Here is a 23,793-nt window from a genome sequence, read left to right as displayed (position 1 = left end):
TTTTTTTCTTTTTACATAAATCCTATGGTAGCATATCTGTCTCATAATTCAAAATTATAATTCAATACTCAAAATGCCTTTTCAATTTCACAATAAAGCTGCGTCCGTTGACTCAAAAATAAATGAAAAATCAACCAGTCAAACGGCTTTTCCTTTTATTTTTTCAACACCGCTCATTCTGGCACTTAATTAAAATCATAAAGAACCTTCATGGGCCCCCACCATTGTAGACGGAGACCAAGACCCAGCAGCCCCCTTGTCGAAGAGTACTTGGAACACAGAGTGTGCAGAGCCAGAACCCCAGGGCAGGGCCCATGCCACCCCAAAGCGCTCCGGTCAAGATCTACACCAGCGCCCAAATGAGAGGTACGCCATTGCCCCGAGGTCCTGAGATCTGGGGGGAGGGGGTGAGCAGAAAGCGGCAAAAACCGACCGCACAACTAAGAAGGCAGACACAGGCAACCAGCAGAGGGCCCAGACACCACACCGCGACTCTTGCTGCTTCATCACCGCGGTGATCAAAAATCCCACACCGTCACAGCTCTAGTTGATACATAACTGACATTAACTTACAGCATGCTCATGCTAGCTATTTATTGGCGTTGTGATAAAGCCTAACAATGCTATCAATTGTTCTGCAACAGCAAAATGATATAATTAACCGATTGAAGTCATCTTTACTTTACGTACATGTCTTTTTCGCGTTTCTCCTTCTTTTTTCTTTTTTCCTCCCTTGGGGACCAGGGAGTTTTGGACGTTTAGACATTTTAAGTGAGTGGATCTCAACAGGAAGGCAACTGCAACATAGTAGGCTTTTTTATGGAGATAAATTTTGTTGGCTTATACGTTTTATGTCAAGACATAATGACGACCAACTAGGATTAAGAATAGCGAATGCATCGATAGTCAATGAGCTGAAGTTGCTTGAAGTTCTTTTTACCTCCCTTTCTGGCGACCCTTGGGTGCGTAGGACCCTAAGCATTTGCCTGTACTGCCTATACTGATGGGCCGGCTCTGAGTGTATGATTCTGTTGCCTAACAACAATCAAAACATTGAACTTCTTATGCAGGCATGTAACAATAAAGATCATTTCAAAGCATGCAGGTTATAGAGATCAGTTATGTTAATGTGAGCTCGAATCAGTTTGTTGGATGATTTCTCTTAACGAAAGAATAAAATAATCCCCATTTCAGTACACATGACACCCAAGGAACGGTTAAAACGTATTTAAGAAAGACATTTCTGATCACTTATGCATGACTAACATTTCTTCGCCAGAAGTCACTGACACCCAACAAACATATTTCAAATTTGTTTCTGTGCACTCTAGTGCTGAATATATTTTCCGAGATTGTTTACGATTTGATTTGGCTCAAATGTTTTATTGTTTTCAAATTTCAATGCTAAAACCAATTTGTTTTGTTATAAATGACATTTTGTTTCCCTTCCTTTAAAAAAAATCCCTTTAATCTTTTAATACCAGAGCCATTGCAAGTGACAGGAAATAACACGATCTTTTAACAACTTTAATTCTTTGACTGTTTACACAATTTCTGTAATTCCAAGGGATTCTGAAATTAAGAAAAGCAGCTTTGCACCCTTAAAAGTGTTGCGAATTGTCAGAATGCTGCTTTTCTCAGCTTTAGAATCTGTTGGAATTTTGGAAATTGCGTGAACGGTTGATGATTTGCAGTAATTAAAAGAACGTCAACACTGGAGCTAAAGTCTGTGTTTAAAGATAAATTTTTTTGCATTTTTAAAGTAAAATTGATTAACAAAATGCATATTTTTTATTTCTTGAACTTGAATAAGTATTTCTATTGTTGTGTTCTATTGCTCTGCCCATTTTTCTTTAGTAAGATGTAGGCATGCTGCATATTGATCAGCAAATCCATAATTGCTCCTCTGTGTGCACTCAGAGGGCATTCCTACTTGTTCTGAGTAATGATCAGGCCTTGTTATCGGGTTGTAATTTGAATCAGCGGGACTAAAGGCTGTGTTGCTTTTAGGTAAACATTAGCCGCGGTTACATGGGCAGAAAATCTTGATCGGATCAATGGTCGGGTTAAAATTCACCCGTGCACATGGGATCAGAAAACCTTTTTCCGATTAGAACAAACGTTCCCATGGCTCACACTTTCCGTCGGAATGAATCATTTGGGCATGCGCAGTAGTGTTGAAAAGGACTGAGCGACATTTATTTCTGCTTCCCCAAACTCGCTGCGTGAGCTGGCGGCTCTCCTGAGTCCTCCAGCCGCTAACCCAGAGCGGTGGGACGGCTCGCAGTCTGAGTTCTCCCACACATAACAAAAAAAAAAACAAAAAAAAACACGCACACCGAACAAGCATCCTCCTCCCCTCAGACACGTAGATATTAATCCAGCTCCTCTGCTCATTCGGGTGCCAGTGGACCGAGTGAGCGTCGGGGGGCACGAAGAGCTCCTGCCCTGCATCTCCCTCGTGAGGGGTGTAGGGGAGAGCCAGCGGGGAGAGAGCGGAACGGCGCTTTTCACGGGGCGTCCGCAGAGCAGCTGGTCGGTCCCGTATGAGCTCCAAATCTTTCTCTCAGCAAAACACCATCTATGCGTGACGTAAACCAGAGCAGTAGTGACACACGATCGGAATGACCGTTTACATGCTCCACGATCGGATAAACGATCGGGATAACCCACCTATCTCGATCGGAAAGAAATTCTTATCCGAACGAGTCTGACCGGGGCAGACTATTCCGAATGGCGCGTTTACATGACACATTTTCTTTCCGATCAGGCATTCTTTCCGATTACTTTTGCCCATGTAAACGCGGCTTCTGATGACAGGGAAAGAGGAGGGACATAATACGCCAATGGGTTGCAGCTGTCTATAGCAGGGCCAGGCCAGATCTGGCCCGCCTCCATGTTTGGTCCGGCCCACTAAATTTAATATCAGAGCCACATGGAACATATTTTAATCCATCCTTCAGCAACCTGTGCCCCAATCTGAACCCCTCTAAAAATTCCTGTCAAGTAGAGGAGAAGACAGTGTTCCCTTTCTATGTTGCAGCTCATCTTTTGCGGTTTTGCTTACTCTGTTAGAGAGATTATGCTGCCTATTTTTTCAAACAGTGCACCGTGTTCTGTGTCCTGATTGGTTGGAGATCTTGTCAATGAGTCTCCTCTGTGCCTTGTCTAATGTACAGAAACGCACAGCTTTTCAGATCTACATAAATCTTTGATCGCGATCAGATCTTTTGTTTTCATTTTCATTCTATACTCCTGGACTTAATTGCTATGAAGGTTTGAACTTAGAGAATTTAAACATGTCTTTCTGAGAAAAGTGTGTAAAGTGGGCAGTGAGGAGTTTTACTGCCATAAAACATCTGTAACCCTACTCCACAGATTTCATCGTTCACGTTATTTTTAGAACGTAACTCCTGAAATAAACAAGGGAACATTGTGCCGGAGAAAAATTAATGGCAAAATGAATTTGACTTTTTTTCATTATCACTGGATGAGAAACAGACGCGCAGACGCTTAGTTTTATTCATGAAGTGTAGCGCAAACTATGAAATGCGCATGGAGCTGTAGCCGTCCAAAGTCTCAACGAGAATATGACTGGAGAGGATAGACTATTTATTGGTTATATTTTTGAATATAAGCTTATTATCATGCTAGATTCAGACTGGGCTGGACTGTAGCTACCTGATTCTAGCGCATGTCTGTCACCTACAGTGGAAAGAGTCTTAGAGCAAATTGTTGAAGGGGCGCAAATCTTGCTCCAGGCTTTTTTGTTTACAGCTTTATTCCAACATATGAAAGACTTGGTGTCAAATAACTCCAGCAGGGCACAAATGACAATTATTAATTTGTCCTCCATTTTCAAACAGTTGGCACTTCCATGAAATGGAGGGGATGCCATCCATACGTCACTAATAGATACAAGTGGCTGATTGGTCAAAGTTCAACCTGGTTTAACTTTCAACGTGCATTCATTGGCTGCACGTTTTGTACGTAGAGCCCCAAAAAATGGTCATAGAAGCTTAAAGCGACAAATAAACATCAGTTTTGCCCAAGTCGCGCATAGGCTTTTGATTAGGAGTGGATGCTTGAATGCGGATTGGCGAGGACAAAGTGAACGTACATCGCCTGTGAATTGTGAATACATCAATTGCACATTTTATAAAATGGGATCTCACTTTATTGATGCCTTCAGTATAAATTAAATCAGGTCAGTGGCTCAGGTGGTTGAGCAAGTCAGCTAATGGTCGAAAGGTTGACTGTTCAATCCCCCCAGTCAGCTGTTGTTTTGTCTTTGAGCAAGACAATTCACCCTGCCTGTCTCCAGTGTGGCTCCACTGGTGTGTGAATGTGTATGAATGGCATTCACATACTGGCAGCCAGGCTTCTGTCAGTCCGTGGCTACATTAGTAGCTTACCAGTACCGATTATGAGTAGTGAATGAATTATGGATAAGCGAATTGAGCATCTGGAAAAGCACAGAGAAATCCATTATTTTTATTTCATTAATTCTAATTATAGCTATTGTTATTTTTTGTTTTAGCTTTATGGGAGAATTGGGAGAATTATAAGAGAACTGAACAATCTACGTTTGCTTTAAATGTGAATGCTCTGTAATAAGTAATTGACCTTTCTAACATTTCTTGGAGCAATTATTTGGGCAGGCCCGAAAAGGATCTAGATCAGGGATCACCAACCTTTTTGAGGATGAAGGCTATTTTATGGGGTCTGAGTAGTACGAAGGGTTACACAGGACCTGTTTACTGCAAATTTCCCAAAAAGCAAAACCTCAGACTAGTATAGTAATGGTAGTGATAATATGAATTAGCAGTAGTTATTTTAACACTATGGATTGATTGCTCACATATCTATAGTAATTATTTTCCACAATTCTAAGAAATACCGTAATTTCCGGACTATAAGCCGCTACTTTTTGCCTGCGCTTACAGCCCTGCGGCTTATTCAGTGACGCGGCTAATTTATGGATTTCATTGGCGGCCGCCATGTACGAACTTTTGGACTCAGTGAATGGTTTGAATTCTTTAACACCAAACACAAGGCATTTATTTTTCAACACACCTCTTAGCAGCCAAACAGCATGGACTTGACTTCAGGTCTTAGACACTTCAGTCATGGTTCAACAAAACGAAACACGCATGCCCGGCCGCATCCCAGAATCCTTTGGTGCCATTAGACCCAACGTGCACGTGATCGCCATTACAGTATGATGAAGCTTTCAAGTTAAAAGCAATCGTTAAAAGCAGCGTTAAAAAATCCACCATCACCAACGGGTTTGGAAAAGCCGGTCAGCTGCGTGACGGAGAGAACAGCGCATGGAGTGAATTTACCTCTGAGTCATAGTGACTCGGCTGGCTGCACGTAAATATGTGGGAATAACATCAGCCTTTATTTTGTCGGGACACGACTGGAAACACAAATCGACGTGATCGTTTTTATGGTTTTTAAGGACTGAGCGGAATTTTGCTTTGAAAAGCTCACAGCCTCCGTGTGAGTTGGAGAAATCTTCTCCTGCTGCTTTTATAGAGCTGCGGGGCCGATGGCAGTCTGATGGCTCCCACACGTAACAACGCATCCGCCCCTCATACACAAAACGTACAGTATTAAGTCCGATTGCTCTGCACAGACACGATTTGCTCCGTTCACCGGCGCAATGGGGACGAAGTGCTCCTCCTTGAAGCCGCCCTGGCCAGAAGTGTCGGAGTAGATAGGAAGGGGAGACAAGGAGCGAGCGCGGAGCGCAGAGGCGTCCGCGGAGCGCAGAGGCTTCTGACGCACGCGCCGCACTGAGGTGCGCGTATCGCGTGTCGCGCTGAGGCGCGCTTTTCAGTCGCCGCTGCTTTATTTTACTGGTGTATTTTTTCAACCAGCCTTGTTACTCCCATAACGCTGCCGCGACACAAGCGGAAGGAGAGCTTTTCCCGTTCACCCCTCCATGCACTGCTGATATTTGCTCATTCTTAAACACGCACAACAGTATGGCGAGCCGGGCGTTGGCCCTGCCTTTAGCCCCTAAGACTCATGGGAAATGGGGAATCGCGGATGTAAATTTCCTCATCATAACTGAGGGATGTAATGTTGATTATATGGTTACTGTTTGTAATTTTATGTATGATACCTAGATTGTCAATAAGTAAAAAAAAAAAAAAAAAGAAATAAAAACACCATAACTGAGGAACTTGTGAACAGAATAGAGGTGCGTGCTGTTTGACAGATGTTGACGTATTCAAATACATGAGCTTGAGGCAAAGCTGACACTACCCACAGTGTGCTAATGAATTGCACTCACTCTGGGATTCAGGACGTGATCTGTCAGGATGACAATGTCGCCTAATACATGCGCGGCTTGTACTATGACGCGGCTTGTGAATGTATAAAAGTAATTAAACACGTGAAAATGGGTGGGTGCGGCTTGTAATCGGGTGCGCTTTGTAGTCCGGAATTTACGGTATTTAACACAGTAGTAACAACATGAAAAAAATGTATATGAAACATTGATTTATTTATGTTTATCTGCTCAAACATTTGGAAGTCAGTAGGGGCACTAGTTGTATTGGTGGTACAAAAAAACCAATAACATTTTTTTAAGCCAAGGAAATCATAAATCTTCTTGTAAGAACAATTTTTGAGCTTTTTAAACACCTAATAAATGAAAATGTAACAGTTTGTGCAACATTTTCAGCTTAATACTATTAGATTTATCATTAGTCTCTGTGATTTGTCTGCTCATTTACTATGTTGGTGGGAGACCTACATACTGTTTTTTCTGTTCTGTCAAAAAGCTAAAATTTATCAGAATATCGAAAAAAAACCTTTTCCTTGGTACTGTGCAGTTTAGAAAAAAAAGAAGGCTTGCCAAATTAGACACTTTAGCTTTGCATACAAATGAGATTCCTTCTATTTTTATCATTGAACCAAAACAGATTTTTAGATTTTACTTTGTAAAACATTTAATAATATACCGTAGTTCTTTGCTCGTTGAAGTCATCTGTTAGTTAAAATATCATTAGGACTTTATGAAAAAATCCTTTTGTATTTATGAATAATTGTGTTTGAGATGTTTTTAACATTCTTTCAGCACAGATATATTTATATGAGCCCTAAGTATTGTTACTTCCAGCAGACCACGCTTTTCCCTCAAGTTTGTCCTCACTGCTGCACCACTGTGAAGAAGCCATAGCCTCACTGTAGTCAGTCTGTGGACGTGACCAGCTTACAGATAACCAGCCCAAGCTTTAGGAACAACATGCACACTCCCTCTGTCTTAGTTTTTGATCTAGCCTTTTCTTAGAGAAGCAAATTCTCTTCTTTTTAGTATTGGATGTCCTGTAGACCCAATGTAAACCCACAGTCTCCTCCCTGCTCTCCATAGTCTTGCCTCCCTCATCTCTTCATTGCCTGTCTGTCGGCTGTCATGTAGCAGATGAGAAGTAGAGCAGACTGCAGAGCTTTATGACTCATTCTGTTCTGCTGTAGCCTGTGCTCTTGGTGAAGGGTAAAAGCAGCCCAACGAAAAAGGATGTCGCATGTTTTGGATGTGTGGCAAATCAATCTGGGTAGACCATAAAGCTATCAAATCCAACAAGTCTCCTACAAGGTGTTTATTTTCAAAGTCACTATTAGATCCAATCAATTTCTTCCAAGGTCAGCCGAATTACTCATTGATTCATAATCTGCTGTTTCATAAATGAAAACGTCAGACTCCTGCTAGTGCTGTTGTCATGTTCTCACGTACATTTTTTATGCAATTATACAGCCTGAAAACCTAACATGACTTTGAAATCGCTTTTGTAGTGGAATTTAGAGCAGCTTCTCCAAAGCTGTTGACATCTTCACATGCCTCGTCCGCTCAGCCAAGATCTATTTTAAGGCCGTTGTTAGTCCAAAGCAGTGCGGTTGTTATTCTTCTGGCCCACAAGCATCCACGCTACGAGAAGTCATTTATTCTCACTCCTCTTCATCTCCATTGTTAGTCTTCAAACTCTCACAGTGTTTGCCTGTGTGAGCCCGGGATTTGGTGCACAGGTTCATTAGCATGAGAGCTGTTGTATTTTTGTCCCTGTAGGAGTTTGTGTGGATTTATAGATACTTTTAGACATTGCTCCCCTCCTCAAACACCTTCACATATAGTTCTAAACTCGAGACAAAACAGAGAGCAAAAATTTTTGGCATCCATAGCTACAAATCTGCATTTTCTGGCATTTAATGAAATATCAAGGTGCATTCACACCAGAAGCGATTCACGGGTTGAATTTGCCCCCTCTTTTATGACGGCCTTGACTCCCCGGCCAGAGAGCAACCGCTAACGTTTCTCTTGATTTAATTCGGTGTCACATCATGGAAAACATAGATGAGGTTAAGCAAGTAGCCCGGGTTTATACATTTTGAACAGCTCTACGGAGGCGCCGGATTCACCAGATCCTTCAGAGAAAAATAAAAATCTTTTTATTATTGTCTCGATGAAAATAAGATACACATCATAATGTAAATCCATGGAGCTAAAGCGATTGGGGCAACCGCTCTCTCCATCTGCTGGGCAGCCAACTGTCCACGGGCCAGCATGGGGTTGCAGAGTTGCTAGTGGCTGTCCCGGTTATTGTTGGGTGAACACCGTCGCCCAGGGTCCGGCTGGACCCCGGGTGTCGTTGTAGCGAGCTCTATTGCTGGCGATTTATCGAAGGTGTATCCCGCCTTAGCCCAACAGTAACCGGGACTGCCTCTGGCAATTCTGAGACACCAGCTGGTTAAGAAAATGGATGGAAGTTCAGGACAAAAATCCTCGCAACTGTACATTGACTTAACAATGAAACTCAACACCCCTGAGGCCAGAATCGCATCCTGTGTGAATGCAGTTTTAGCTGCTGCACAGGAAATGGTTTATTTTTGTTTTTAGACCACATCATACAGACTCCTCACTTTCTTTATTTTTAATTTTTTCCACTCTAACTTCCCCTCTCCAATAGTTGAGCAAGCAGAAAGACGAACGACTTGCAAACAGGAAGTTGCTGCTTTAAGAAAATGTTCTGTCACAGTTCAGATGTGTCGCAAAGAGCATCCAGCATGAAATCTTTCCCAAAGTTTTGAGACTCGTGCATTTGCTGTAGCAACTTCCTCCTAGGAAGCAGCAGTTTTTTTTAAACATATTTTTGATGTATAAAATAAGCTGGACGGGCCACAAGCTCCCCACTTGACTGACTCCATTCTGATGCATTCACTTGTAGATGAATCGATCCATGTACGTCTTCATCTTCCTTATCTGAGCTTCAATCTGGCTCAAGCTGCACAACTTTGATATTCCTCGCCATTTTTGTTGCACCGGTAATGTAAGGTCGGGGCTGTAAGCTAGAAGGAGAGCGTGTAAACAGATAGCTCTTAGTAAAAAATGGGGGGGTGTCACTCTGCGCCTCTGTCGCTCTGCAGAAACTATGTCCTAGAAAGCGATATTTGTTTTTTTATTCTCGTTTTATTAAAAACGACATAATCCTAATAAAAGACCACTGGGAATGGTTTTTAAATGGCTCAAAAGATGATTGAAGTTAGACTTTAAACGCTCTCAGTTGTTCTAAAGCTTTTTGCTTATTTTCTTTACCGCAGTTTAGATTATATTCAAATTTTCAAATCTATTTTGCTTGAATTGGTTTAAACATTTTCTTAATTATATAGCCTAAAACTCATGAATGGAAAGCATTTAGATTGTGACATTCATCCTTTACTAGACATTAGATCCTACAGTCTACTGATGGTGATCCCAAAGGCAATCCTCAATGGAAATACCAAAAAACACAGAGGAGAGTACCGTGAGAGGACCTGAAAGGATGGTGGCAGAGCTGGCATTGATCAGGGCTGGTGAGGGGAGAAGAGACCGCCATGTTATTTAAGACAGGAGATCAGATGAAGCGAGTGCCATGAGAAGGGCAGTACCCGAGTTATGTTTATGTAAGGAAAGCACGTAGTCAACTGAGGACTTGAAGCTCTAATGACAAGACAAAGATCACATGCTGAGGAAGGAAGCTGTTACTTAAAGAAAAGAGTGAAGGAAGTGTCTGTAGTCAGGTGGATGGCTGGACATCAACAAGGAGTTAATGTGGAGGTGGGTGCAAAGACTTTTTTTTCCCCTCCAGGTATGCACCACATTGTGTTGTTTATTTTACATGTCAAGGTCAAACCACCCCTGACTGGCTGTTGTCAAGGCAACCACAGGCACCTTCCTCTTAAAGACACATAGAACTTTGAACCAGCACATTTACCCTCATGCTATTATTTCTGGATTTCGATAAATAGATATAAGACTTCTCTGGAGACAAAAACCTTTGAAAGTAACATTTCAATTCAATTTTTGATCAGGTACTGGTACCACAACAGATCATAATGATCTAATAATTTTTGGACTTCTCTGTAATCTATTTAATCCAAAAAGTGAGGGTCCATCTGCAGAAATGACGGCACTTTTCTATAAGGCAAGTGAAAAGCTAAAATCACATCATTCACTGTTGTGATTCCTTCTTATTTTTTATGGAGATTATGATGAGAACCTTGAATATTGAATGAAGATGAAACCATTAAAACCACAGATAAACATTTCAAAATACTTTATTGGAAACATTTACCCACCCCAAAAGTACATGTGTGTCACATCGACGTACAGTTTTTTAATTGAGTTGGAGATTATTGGCTTGATACTTTGTTTATTCTGTGGCAAATAAAAAAAGATAACATAATTAAAAATTCAGCATGAATATAAATGCTCAGGGAATTTTTTTTTGGACCGCTTAAAAAACAATATTAATGTATGTGATTGGCTTTTTCCTTCTGTTCTTTATACTTAAAAGATAATTTGCTCTTTTGAGTGTCACTTTGGATGGTAGGTGCTATGGAGGAAATGTTGCCATTCATCTTGCCATAAATATTAGTGAGCTATGATATATACTCAAGGTGAGTCATCAATTTTCCCTTCATTACATGTACCGTATTTTAACGACCATAGGGCGCACCGGGTTATAGGGCGCCAGCCTTCGGCCCGCGCCTTCGGACCCTCAGAGCCTCCAGAGTGGGTTAATAAAAGAACCAGTCTCTGTTCTTTTTGAGAAAACCTTTTTTTTACCGTTCTCCCTAGCTGGGTAGCACAAACTGAATGCCTGCTTACAGACTCACTTGCGCTCAGCGTCTGACCCCCCTCCTTGTTCTTCAAGGGGGTGCGTGAAGCTCAGCTTTCCTCCTCTCACATGTGTTAGCGAAGAGATGGCTTAAACACACACAAACACTAAGTGTGTGTTTAATAAATGCAGCAGGAGCAAATCTGAGTTTTGATTTATTTTTTATTTTTTCAGTCATAAAACAGCATCTAAAAATCCATCAATCCGCGTAGCTGATAGCTGCAGTTTTAAACAGGGCTTCAGCCATTTTGTAAACAACGTTTTGGGGACCTGGGACTTAGCCCCGCCCATGGCCACTAAGACTCATGGGAAGGGTTGGTTCCCACACCGTGAGTTAGGGAGGTGTGAAGAGAAGTGAAGTTCGTGTTGTTAGGGTTATTGTGTGTGTTCAAATCAGATAGGCTATAATGCTGTAACCAAGTGTGAGCAAACTACTCCTCTGCTTAACCCCTTATTGAATCTTATAAGGTTTGGGACATGTACGGGACACTTGTAGCTTTCTATTACAGTCAGTTAAATGGCAGCTTCACTCTCACCACCGCGCTAAGAGTGACGCTCCAACCGGCCCATATTTCCTAGTGCTGGGAGAAGGCAGGGTACACCCTAGACAGTCTGTCACAAGCCACAACCACGCTTCCATGCACACACAAATACACAACTAGGGAAAGTTTAGAGTCATCAATACGCCTTTGAAGCAGGTTTTTGGTCAGTGGGAGGAAGCCAGAGTCCCAGCAGAAAACCCACACATGCACTGTGAAAACATGAAAACTCCACACAGAAAGGTCCCAGCCGGGACTGTTTTTGTTTTGTTTTTTGCTTTGAGGCATTAGCGCTCACAACTGTGCAACCGTGCAACCCATCACTGTAAACATTGCTATATATTCATTTCTGTTTTCCATTCCTGCACTAGGATAACCATTCTGTCTGTCTTCTTCTAAGTGGCTGGCCTTTAAAAGAGATCGTAGGTCAGCCTGCCTACATGCAATAGGAAACCAGTTCCTGCCTCCATTATGTCCCTCCGTTTTATCCGCCTTCAACTTTATCTCTGATTAAACAACAATTAAGTATCAGTAGCTGCTCCAAAAAAAACTGCACGTTCTGAGTTAAGCTCAGGAGTTTGCTCCTATATGATATCTTAAATAAAAATAGCTTTTTCAAGTTATATTTATACATGCTTTCTTTACTGCCTCATTAGCTATTCATTCATTCTTTGGTTCCAGCATTATTTTTTGAAAACACCTCCCCATCAACATTCAAAGATCCATATTAAACAGATCATTGTAGTTGACCGTTCCAGCAACAAATGGATGTTCTACAAGATCAGGGTCCCTGTTTTAAACTTTTAAACCCAGCTGCTCAACTGACACTGTAAGTCTTAGAGTCAATAATCAGGATGAAAAATAGATTTGGCTCCAAGAGATTTCCTCCCCTTTGGGATTGAATCAAACCTATTGCATGGCCACAAAGGTGGCCTAATGCATTTTCCCCCCATAATGCCATGCAGCCTATATAATTATATATATGCTGTTGATGCCTGGAAACAGGCCTATAATTATTTTTTCAAGAACATTGAGGCAAGCCACTGATTTTGCCCTCTTGGAAGCACATTAGCATGCTGCCATGCTGACTCGTAAATGCTGTGCTGTTTTCAAGCAATTCATTTTTGTCCTCCTGTGTTTCCCTCGTTGCTTCTTTTGCTGTAAATAATACCACGGTTTAGATTGTTATGGTAAAGTGACAAGCTGTGAAAGAGAAGTAAGCGCCAGTCCATAAAGGAAGTGTTGCGGACCTGCAGACTGTGTGACCTTTACCATATGACTCCGTGGTTGCCTGTGCTGGACCTGCTTTGGTCTGTTTGTTTCTGGAAATGATTGATCCTCAAGCTGACAGCAGAAAACAATGCTGTCCACATTTCACAGATTTTTTTTTACTACTCTACAACTTTAAAATGTTATCTTAAAAACTGTTTTTTTTTTAGTAAAACTCCTGCCTTTTTTTCAGATATTTTATTGTATTTCACTACAAAGATTACAAAAAGAATAAAAATGTATAAATAAATAAATAAATAAAGCAAAGACAAGGTCAAAACTGTGTTAAAAATATCTTAAAAACCAGGCGAAGCTCCTCTAAACTATATAGTTTATTCAAAATGTCAAAGCGTGAAGTTTTTGATTTAAACCTAAAAAAAAATCAAGCTGAAAACCTTTGTGTTAAAATGTTTCTGTTGTTCACCTTTCGGCATTTCCCTTCAGGGAATCCGCTGCCACTGATTTGCAAATGTGCTTCCTCACACAACCCTGTATTTTGTCAGGGCTGGCGACCGGAACATGGAGACCCAGACTAGGCAGCCAGTCTAGGGTCTTGCCCAAGGACCTGCACTGGATGAAGCTCATTGCATCCCCTGAGAATCAAACCCTGGTTTCTCCTGTGCCTGTCCTATGCTTAACAAACTGAGCCATTCAGCTGCTTGGTTGTGTTAAATTTGGAATGAAAATAATAATAATATTGGTGTCCTTCCTAAATTATTGTAAACAACCAATGTGAATGCCAAACAGACTAGTGAGTTCAGAGACCACTAAGAGTTAGCAAGTTGTTAAAATGCTGCTTTTTTTTCTCCTGCATGATTCAAAACTGGATTTTTAATTCTGAACTAACACTCTGCTTTAACTCATATTTTAAGTACATCTAACTACTCCACACACCTTCACTCCTGCACCCATCTAAAACAGACCCGTGGTCTTCTCTGCTGCCTCCACCTCCGTCCATCCCACTTGCATTCAGCAGGTGGAGGCAGAAGCTGCACTTAGCGGTCTCTCCTGCCCACTTTTATTGGCAGCTGGAGGGCTTTAGATTTGAAGGGAAGAACTTCACCATGTTTTTTACTTTCCCCCTGCACTGCATCAGCAGCAGTGGAGGCCACTTGTCTGCCTGTGTGTTTGGAGTGGGAGCCCTTAGAGGCAGATGAAATGCAGTGAGTGATAGCGATGGTTTGGGGGAAGACCCACATAAAATGAAGAGAGGCTGAGGCAGGAGAAGTGTGCTGGGATGAAAGTCAAATCTTTTTCTCCACCATGACTGCCTTTAATCTTCAGGGGATGAAAAGTGAAGGTCTGATTGATCTGGTCCGAGTAGAACTTGCTCCAGATGTCCTCACATAACCTCTGTCCCGTTTGAACTATTGATTCATGCGAGGCATTTGCTGGGATTGTTTGTTTTTATTTGAGATAAAAGAGTGATGTGAAAAAAGATGCTAAAAGATGTTTCATATTACATAATGCATTTTAAATTTACTTCAACCTCCTCTTGTTGCGATAAATTATTGGAATTTTCTGGTACATCCACTTTATGTTTTTTACGTGTTTTGTTGAATCTGTGTCACTCTTGTATCTTTACACACTTTGTCATTATCTATGTTTGGTTTCTCTATGCTCCCTTCAATTCAATTTGTATGTCTTTTTTATTATTTTGGTCTAATTTTTGTTTTTCCCTCTTCCATTCTTTGTATATATCTCTGTATTCTTGTCACGTTCTTTTGTTGTTGGGCTTTCTTTTGTGTGTTTTGCTGCATTTTCCCCTCTAGACTGTGGAATACTCACTTTATTCCCTAATATGAATTCATAAGCAGACTGACCCCTGACCGTGTGTGTATGTTCAGAGACGTGCACAGAATTTGAGAGGGGCAGGGGCTCAAAGTTGAAAAAGGGCAGCAGAAAAATTATTTTTGGCCTTTAAACCAGTGGTCCCAAACCTTTTTCAGGCTGCGGAGTGGTTTGATGTCAGACAATATTTTCAAGGACTGGTCCAATATAGTTCACATTGAATATTTTTTAGAAGTTCGCATTGAATATTTTTTAGCTTCGGGTTTCTGAAATACTTATTATTCACTTTAAAATGCTCTTACAAAAAATGTAGTTTAAAAAAATCTGAAAAAATCAGTTGTTTTTGGTTTGTTTTTGCAGATGACGAGGATTCTGTGAAGAAAAATTCTTGATTTGTAGAATTCGTTTCTGATTAGTAAAAATAAAATAAAGGCAACATTGTTTTTTTTAATAGAATACAATTATAGCATTGAGAACTTAACCCAGGCTCAGATCATCTTTTAGAGCAAAAAGTGTTTGCATATTTTGTTCTTACATAAATCCTGAATCATTGTTTTTTTTTTTAAACACGAGAACATTTTCTGTGCTAAAAGTTTTTAACAGCTGCCTACCTAATACACCCATAATCTCCCTTTTTACAAATTTCCCCAGATCAGAAACATCTTCAGCACGTTGGCAGCTATATTTGATTGAATGCATATTAATTAATGCGTATGATGGACGGAAGAATAAACCTGAGACCACCATTCTTATTAAGAGAATGTTTATTCTTCTTGACAAAGATGGCTTCTTTCACTCCTCGCTCAAACCATCCTTTCTCTCTGGCTAAAATTCGGACTTCACTATCCTCGAACGAGTGGTGGTGTACAGCAGACTCGGGTCCACTTGAGTTGGCTCTGTGATGTTGGTAAAGCAGCTTGTGTAGAGGTTTTTTGGTTTCTCCTATGTACTGGTCATTGCAGTTCTCTTTGCAGTGGATAGAGTACACAACGTTGCCCTGTTTGTAGCTGGAAATTTTGTCCTTAGGAGGAACCCTTTTTTGTCTGAGTATTAACAGGTCTGGTTTGTAATGTTGTCTGAAAATCATTTTTAGTTCTTCAGTCCTTTTTAGTCCATATTAAATCTGCCATTTTTTTCTATTAAAGCCTCTAAAAAAATTGAAAGTCCCGCCTCGCTCCCTCGCTGCATTTGACATGCCATTTTCGGCCAATCAGATCAGCCAGAAAGGTTACCGCCCCCCCCCCCCCCCCGTGACAAACACACCCCCAACACTGCCCCCAAGTGACAAAAACACCGCCTAAACACTGCGCGCAAACCCAGCGAGCAAGCAGTTAAGATTGCAACCGTGCAGCTGTAAAATGCGGGGTGTCTCGGTTAGAATTGCGGCTGCACGGTTATAAGGTTCGCTCACTCAGTTTGTGAATACACTCGCTCACTTATCTTTGCGCTTGTTTAATGTAGGCTGCCATGAAACGCCATATTTGGATACTAACTTGGCAATCTGTGCAGCTGCTTAAAGTCACGTGACGCTTCTAGACCGACGGATGTGGTGAACGGAATCCGGTAGTTTTCCAAAATAAGACTTCCTTAAGAATCAGAAAATAAACAAAACGGAAATAATCAAAGTTATTGTATATATTATGTTGGTGTATATATCAGTTCTGTCTGCGGCCTGGTACCAAAACTGTTTGTTTTGCAATAAGTGTTCAGGGGCATGCGACTAATGATGACGTCACAGTATTATTCGATTGGCTGTATGTTGGTCCAATGACGTATACAATAGTGATTGGTCCGGACAAATTACAATACTTCCATAGAAGAAGAAATTATGAGTTCTGTTGTAATCAAACAAAGCTCAGACATAGAGCGAGATGATCTTCTAAACAAGCTTTTATTATTGTTATGATTATTAATAAGTGCATGCTCACTTATAGTTTTTTTTAATTAGTGCGCCCAGTGCTTTAATATTGGCAGAACAGACCTGGAAGAAGGGTTAGGACTAGGTTAATACGTGCTAACAACATTTAGCGGTGCTAACAACATTTAGCCTTACAAACATTTAACTTAAACTGGAATAACATCAGCCTTTATTTTGTCTGGACTCGAATGGTAGCACAAATTCACATAATTGTTTGCACGGTTTATCAGGACTGTACATTCAAAAGCCGCTTCCGCAAGCACACACACCGTCCCAAAACCACTTCTCTCCTTGCAGATACAAAGCTCCCGGGAGACACAGTTCGGTCCGAACCTTTCTCCGGACCGGACACCATAACAAAGCACCCTCCCCTGCCTGCAAATACAAAGCTAGGAGTCTAGCTGCTCTGGTCTGAGACACGGTTTGCTCGTGTGGAGCAGCAGGTTCATTCTAACAGCCACAGATCTTTTTACAAAGTGGGTAGTGGCTAGGGTTGTGCCGATACCATCGCCAACTGCCAATTTAAGGGACATCGCCCAACCCTAGTTGTGGCAAAATTTCTCTATAAACATTACAAAGATTAATGTCGGACACAAATTATGAATGAAAAGAACTTTAGGTTACAAAAGGAAACGTGAAATGAAAATATGTAGAGCCAGAGCAGATCTCGATGCTACGTTGTTTGTCCAAGTGGGGTTACTGTTGTGTGACTTCATCATTAGTTTCAGGCCCCCGAACACTTATTGCAGGCCGAACAGTAACTTCTCAGCTATGATTACAAAGTAGGTGAAAGTGATACTATTGTCATTTTTTTTTATGTAAGCAAATTATTGTCAACATGAGTTGAGTTTATCATAGAATTGGAAGCAATTAAACACTGGAGGCTATTTATGTTGGCACAATGTGCTGTAGGTATAATCAACATAAATTAAGTTTAATCCAGATTATCAATTTTAAACATAGACGTCCTACAACTTTTATCCCCATAATGTTGGAAATATTAATAATACTTTTTATTCTCATACTGTTGCTGTTTGGATTTTGGGGTTTATTTTGGTTTTTAAGTGGTGTTTTTGGTCATGTTCTGCCCCCTGTCAGTCACTCCAGGGTCGGTGTCTGAATTCCTTCCCTACTCGCTACATAGTGCTTTCTTTATTTTGTAGTGTTGTCTGAATCTACGGCTTTGTCTGAATCCCCACCATAATCCCTATTTAGTACACTTTATACTCCGTTCGCAGTTTTGTATTGCTGTCCGAAACTACAATTCCGGGGTCGCAAGATTGCAAGGATTCCCGCCTTGCACGCTGTAGGAAAGAAATCTTTCGCTTTTAGATCTTTCCATCCGTGCGTGTTCAGGAGTCGAGAGTGGTAAAGCAAACCAAGGATTCAACCGGATTAAAAATACACAGTTTATTGCCCTAACAATAGTTTTAACACAGATTAAAGACATTGTCTGGATTCTCAAGTTAAAAGACCTACAGACGCACAAGTTACATGCGCATTTCACCGGCGCACACAATCCAACGATCAAAAGAGTCCTCATCTGGTCCAAAATAAATCATACCAGCCAAACGAATACTCCATCACCGGCACGAGATTAGAGGTCAGCTTCATCCTCCACATGAGAACAAGAATCTGAACACTTTCCCAAGGATAAGATGTTCAACCCAGATGGGAGAGATGTAGTCCATGACATATTTATTGCGTCTCTGGAAACTCCTAGATTTGCACAAAGAAGTCCTAGTTGCTGCTGCAACCACAAAGCACAAGTGAAGGTCACTGGAGAATAAGTCCTAAAACAGTTCAAAATGAGTTCACTTTACACTAAAGATAAAACTGCAATATACTAAAGAATAAGATCTTAAAAACATACATTTTCTATAACGCCCATGAGTCGATGCATCGTTGGGCAAGACACTGAACCCCACCTTGCCTCTGGTGGTAGGAGGGCGCCTGTGTTCGGCAGCGGAGCTGCCACCAGTGTGTAAATGTGTGTGTGAATGTGTGTGTGACTGGGTGAATGGGTCTGTGATTGTAAAGCGCTTTGGGCCTTGTAGGTAGAAAAGCGCTATATAAGCATATCCGCCATTTACAATTCCAAAATTAAGTGCCCTAGAAATTACCCAGAAGTCTCTGCGAAAAACCAGTGGGCATCGATGCTCACTAGATTGGCGAATATGGACCACAACGCATTGTCGGAAATGTTTTTGTCCAAAAAATTTATTTAAATGAATTTTTTAAATAAAACATCAACGTTTTTATCTTCAGAAGACAGTGGACTCATAAATGATCGTCGTAATACGCTCATATTAATTAGATTTTGACTTTAAATCAATGACGTCATATTCGCCATTTAAAAAAAAAAAAAAAAAGAAGTGAGCATGGTGTCCGAATTGCTTTTAAAATGCAGAGAACTACACAGTGCTGCGTAGTTTTTAGTAGTTGGGGGTTGGGGTGGGAATTCAGGCATAGCCCAGTTCTATGTTAATCATCCACAACTGTTTTCATTTTTGTTATATGTCTTCAGTAAGTAGCAGTGTTTAGTTTTCAGTTCTACATTATCAGGTCACCTGCTTTATCGGCTTTTTGTTTCTCCATTGTTTTTGTCCTGTTTAAGTTTATTAAATGTTCATGTTTCTGCCTTTAAGCCCAGTTTCCTGCATTTGGCTCATACACCTCCAGTTCCTGACTGTTGTACCCAATTAGACTCTTGTTCTATGCTGCGTTTTACAGCTGAACTGTCCTTTGCATCTTATCTTCTAAACACAGGATTTTGTTGTGATTGGAAAGATTTTAATACAAAAGATGGTGAAACTGAACGATACAGATTTTAAAGAAGGCGTTCTAATCAGTAAATAATACAGATACATTTAGTTTCAAATGTGCAGTGAAGAGGCTATGAATATGAATAAATGTGGTTAATTTAGTCAGCCACCAATTGTGCAAGTTCCCCCTCTTAAAAAGATGAGAGAGGCCTGTAATTTTCATCATAGGTATACCTCAACTTGGGGGGAAAAAGTAAAATAAAAAATAATCCGGAAAATCACATTGTCTGATTTTTAAAGAAATTATTTGAAAAATTGTGGTGGAAATAAGTATTTGGTCAATGACAAAGGTTCAACTCAATACTTTGTTATATACCCTTTGTTGCCAATGACAGCAGTCATTTTTCTGTAACTCTTTACAAGGTTTCGAGTCGATGAGTCGATGACAGAGAATCCTCTTACAGAAGAAGTTACAGGTCAAAAATCCTGCTTGTTTGTACGTGACCAGATACGTATTTTCCACCATAATTTACAAATAAATTATTTAAAAATTAGACTATTTTCTCTGGACTTTTTTTTCTCTTTTTGTATACCTATGATGAAAATTATAGGCCCCTCTCATCTTTTTAAGTGGGAGAACTTGCAAAATTGGTGCAATTGGTGAATGCCCTTTATAAGGAATTAACCAGAAGTAGTGAGCAAATTCTGACATATCTCAGGTGTAAAGTTTGTAAACTGAACCTGAAATTTATTAGTGTGATTTTGAAAAAGCTTTTCTTCTTGTTTGTTTTCTTGTATCGAGTAAAAGGCATGTCTTTAACCAGTTTTTTTTCTGATATTTTTTTTCTCTTTCTGTCAGAATGCTATTCCTATCAGGAAGAGAACAATAAGGCACACAGAAGCCTTGAAAGTGCTGATGTTTCTTGAACCAGAGTTGTGCTCTGAAGGGTCTGAATGGATGTATGTGACTGAATATTTAGGATGTTATCATTGACCTTGTTTTGATGCTCCTCCAGGCTCTTTAATCTGACCCTGAAGAAGCTGATCATGTTGAAGGAGCTGGACAAGGACCTTACTTCTGTTGTCATCGCCGTTAAACTGCAGGTATGATGAAGCTGCTTTAGAAATGACGGAAATATGAGTCACAGCCAATCACAAGTCAAACTTTAGCTTAAAAGGAGAGTTGGTCCAAATCCAAATTCCTACCCTTACCCTTCCGGCTTCTCCATACCCCCCTACATTTAGCCCTCCAAGCGGAGAGTTATGTAGAAATAGTGTCTTGAAATTTTGATGTTATTACTACTTGATGACATCTTCAATAGTTGCCGGTGAGCTACGTTAGCGCGTAGCTGCTAGCGCTCGGAAAATACACAACATTTGTTTTATAACTTTAAAAAGTCATACTTAAACAAAAACTTCAATATTTACATTCAAATGTAAACTTTTGTGCTTCAGAACACACCCATGTAAAGAAATGCATTTCTCTTCCTTGGCACTGTGCAACGCTGATCATCGTGCCAGTGGAGGAATAGCCAGCCCCTTAGTCTACGGCTACCCCTTAAATAAACAAGTACAGCTCCAAATGCCACTACAATTGGAGCAATAGTGAGAAGCCGGAGGCATTAGGGGAAGAATTCAGATTCGGCCTTTATGTCCTTTCTAAAGCAGTAGAATAGATATTATTTTCAAAACTACAGTTAAGGAAAAAACAATAAAAACTTAACTTTTTAATTTAAGTGTTAAAAAGTATTAACAGCTCAACACACTTAATATTTTAGCTTTACCTCACTTTTTTATAGCATAAATCAATAGAAAAACATTTTTCATTTGCTTCCTTTAGGTGTGCCTTGAAATGGTCTATATCATACAAAATTAGTTTTGTGAGCTTTTACCTGTATTATGTTAATTCCTCACAGAAATACAACTCCAAGCAGTTTTTTGATCCATTGACGCAATCCTGAGCATTCCTCTAAAAAACTGTGCTCCAAGCACCAGCCCTTCCCAATCCAGATAAGATAGATAAATGAGGAACAGTCCCTTCCAAGAAGAGTCTGCACTGCTGCACTGCCCCCAGGCTAACACACACACACCAACTTTCTCCGTGGAGCTAGCGGTGATTGGCAAAACACTTTCATTTTATAAGCACAATATACACATCCATGTCAGCACTGCAACTGTATCTCATATATAAGTTGCTTTTACTAAAGCAAATTCATAGTGCTTTTATTTTGGTTACTTAAAATATAGAAAGGCAACAGTCAACATTGTCTGATTTCCACAACAAAATATTTTTCAGTATTAGAAAAAACAAAGACTAAATGTGCCTTAACCAATAAGTTTTTATTGGGGAAATAAAATGCTGTCTGTTTTCAACATTGTTTAATGTAGCCTGAATGGTGCTTCAAAATAAGGATTCTTTCCAGAAACAATAAAGTGTGATGATGAGGCAGCATGACAGAATGAAGGAAAGTTGCTTTATTGTGACAAAGATGCTTTGTTTACATATCTGCTTTGTTGCACCTTTGCAGCCACGCTTCTCACACGCAGAAGTAAACTGGTAACGTTCCTCGCCACGATGTCGGCCTTTTATTCAGAGCGTTGTACACATCCCTCTGATCCATCAGGTCGCTAAACTAGAATCTATTGCTGGGAGGAACTTTGGCCTGCTTTGCCGATAGCATTTTAGCCAAATAATTAAATAAATATCGTCCTGTCACTGGTGACAACTCTGGTGTTAAAGGGTTAAATTATTTTTTTTCTTCATTGAAAAAGATTTAAATCCTTTATTTTTGTCCTTGGCCGCTTTTTTACAGATTTTGTTTCTGTCAATTTATACCAGTAGATGTAGATTTACGTCTATACAAAACAGTATTAGGTCTTTTATGTGTTGCGTGTTGAACAGTTTTCACCTTGGCTTTCGTCTTACCAATATAAATACATAAACAATATAAAGACAACACCGTGGCTCTAAAATCTATAGGGAATCCCGTTTAAACGTGAGTAAAGGGCACTCTAAAGCAGTGTTTTTCAACCAGTGTGCCTTGGGAGATGGTCAGGTGTGCCGTGGAAAATTATCCATATTCACTGATCTAAAGACATTTACCATCTCCAGGATATCAGCTCTTTGTTCATCCAAACAGCTCCTCATAAAACACTGAGTAGTAAGGAATATGAAAGATCATAAAATACTTTTTTCTTTTTTTCTTTGTGTGTCTTTGATTCTATTAAAGACACTTTGATAAGAATGAAGCCGCAGCTTCAGCTGTTTTTGGAAAAGTCCCGCCCCTTTAACTATCTTCACCAATCATTATTGGAGGCCTAATCATACGTCATCAGTCTGACCAATCAGAAGTGGTTAAAGTCTTCACTTCTTTGTTCCGATTTAGCTCGTAAAGTCTCTCAGTTCCAACAAAAATACCAGCCTAAGCTCGTCTTTAGCGGTGTAGCTGTAGAATCTGGTATCAGACCGTGGAACAAGTGAACAAAACAATGAAGCTCAGAGAAGCGAGTCTTTTTGCGTTACACTGCCTTACAATGAGTCTTCCCTGTTAAACGTCTTGAAACCACAACAAACACACAAAGAGTTTTTAAATCTTCTTGATGAAATCAAAGGTCAACAGTTTAGTTTCCTTCAAGGTTTGTGTTTATTAACAGCCAAACATCCCAGAGTTTGGTCCAAGTCATCTTTCTGACCGGAATACTTTTCTAATAACGTCTGGATTATTTTATATGTTAAACTTAAGAAGAAGTAATAACAGATTAAGAAACAGCATTAAGGTGAAGTGGCCAACAGACAAAATCAAACTAAATTGAAACAATTTAATCATCTAAAAAGAAATGAGACATTTTTACGTTTTCAAAGACTTCATCTTTGATTAAGAGAAGAGAAAAACTAATAAAACTTCAACATGTTCACTTTTTGTGTAGCTATAGAAAACATAATTATAATGCTAGTTTTTTTGTGTAAAATCTATCAAACATGTTGTGATCATATATTTGTTCAAAAATTACAGCTGCCTTTGCACTATCATTGAAATAAATATAAAAAAATAAATCTAATATAATCTATTATCTATTTAGAAAGAATACATTTTTTTTTTTTTTGTGAGGTTACATAAAATTGCATGTTAATAAACTGAAGGGTAAAACAACTACTAGGGTAAAATGACAAATAATTTAGTTGAGAATTATTACTGAAAACTAACTTAACTTTTATTACATCTTTGAGAGAAAAACAGCTGCAACTTCCAGCTTTTTCTGCCACAATTATCACAAAAATGCATGTGAGATTGTGGAGGGACTGTACATCAATACAGACTGAGTTTCTAGTTTTTTAAATTTTT

The 23,793-nt window shown here is 39.9% G+C and overlaps 1 protein-coding gene across 2 annotated transcripts in view; it reads left to right on the top strand.

The window, feature by feature from the left end:
• pacs1 (phosphofurin acidic cluster sorting protein 1) overlaps positions 1–23,793 on the top strand; it is a 91,312-nt gene that overhangs the window by 26,618 nt on the left and 40,901 nt on the right. For both annotated transcript variants that reach the window (XM_023965821.1, XM_023965820.1), the window contains exon 2: positions 20,467–20,554. In XM_023965821.1, the coding sequence (XP_023821589.1) occupies positions 20,467–20,554 (88 nt within the window). The remainder of the gene's footprint in view (positions 1–20,466; positions 20,555–23,793) is intronic.

The sequence above is a fragment of the Oryzias latipes genome, chromosome 18 (assembly GCF_002234675.1).
Source record: "Oryzias latipes chromosome 18, ASM223467v1".
NCBI classification, from domain to species: Eukaryota; Metazoa; Chordata; class Actinopteri; order Beloniformes; family Adrianichthyidae; genus Oryzias; species Oryzias latipes.
The sequence above is the reverse complement of the archived record's forward strand: the minus strand, read 5'-3'. Positions and strand labels throughout refer to the sequence as shown.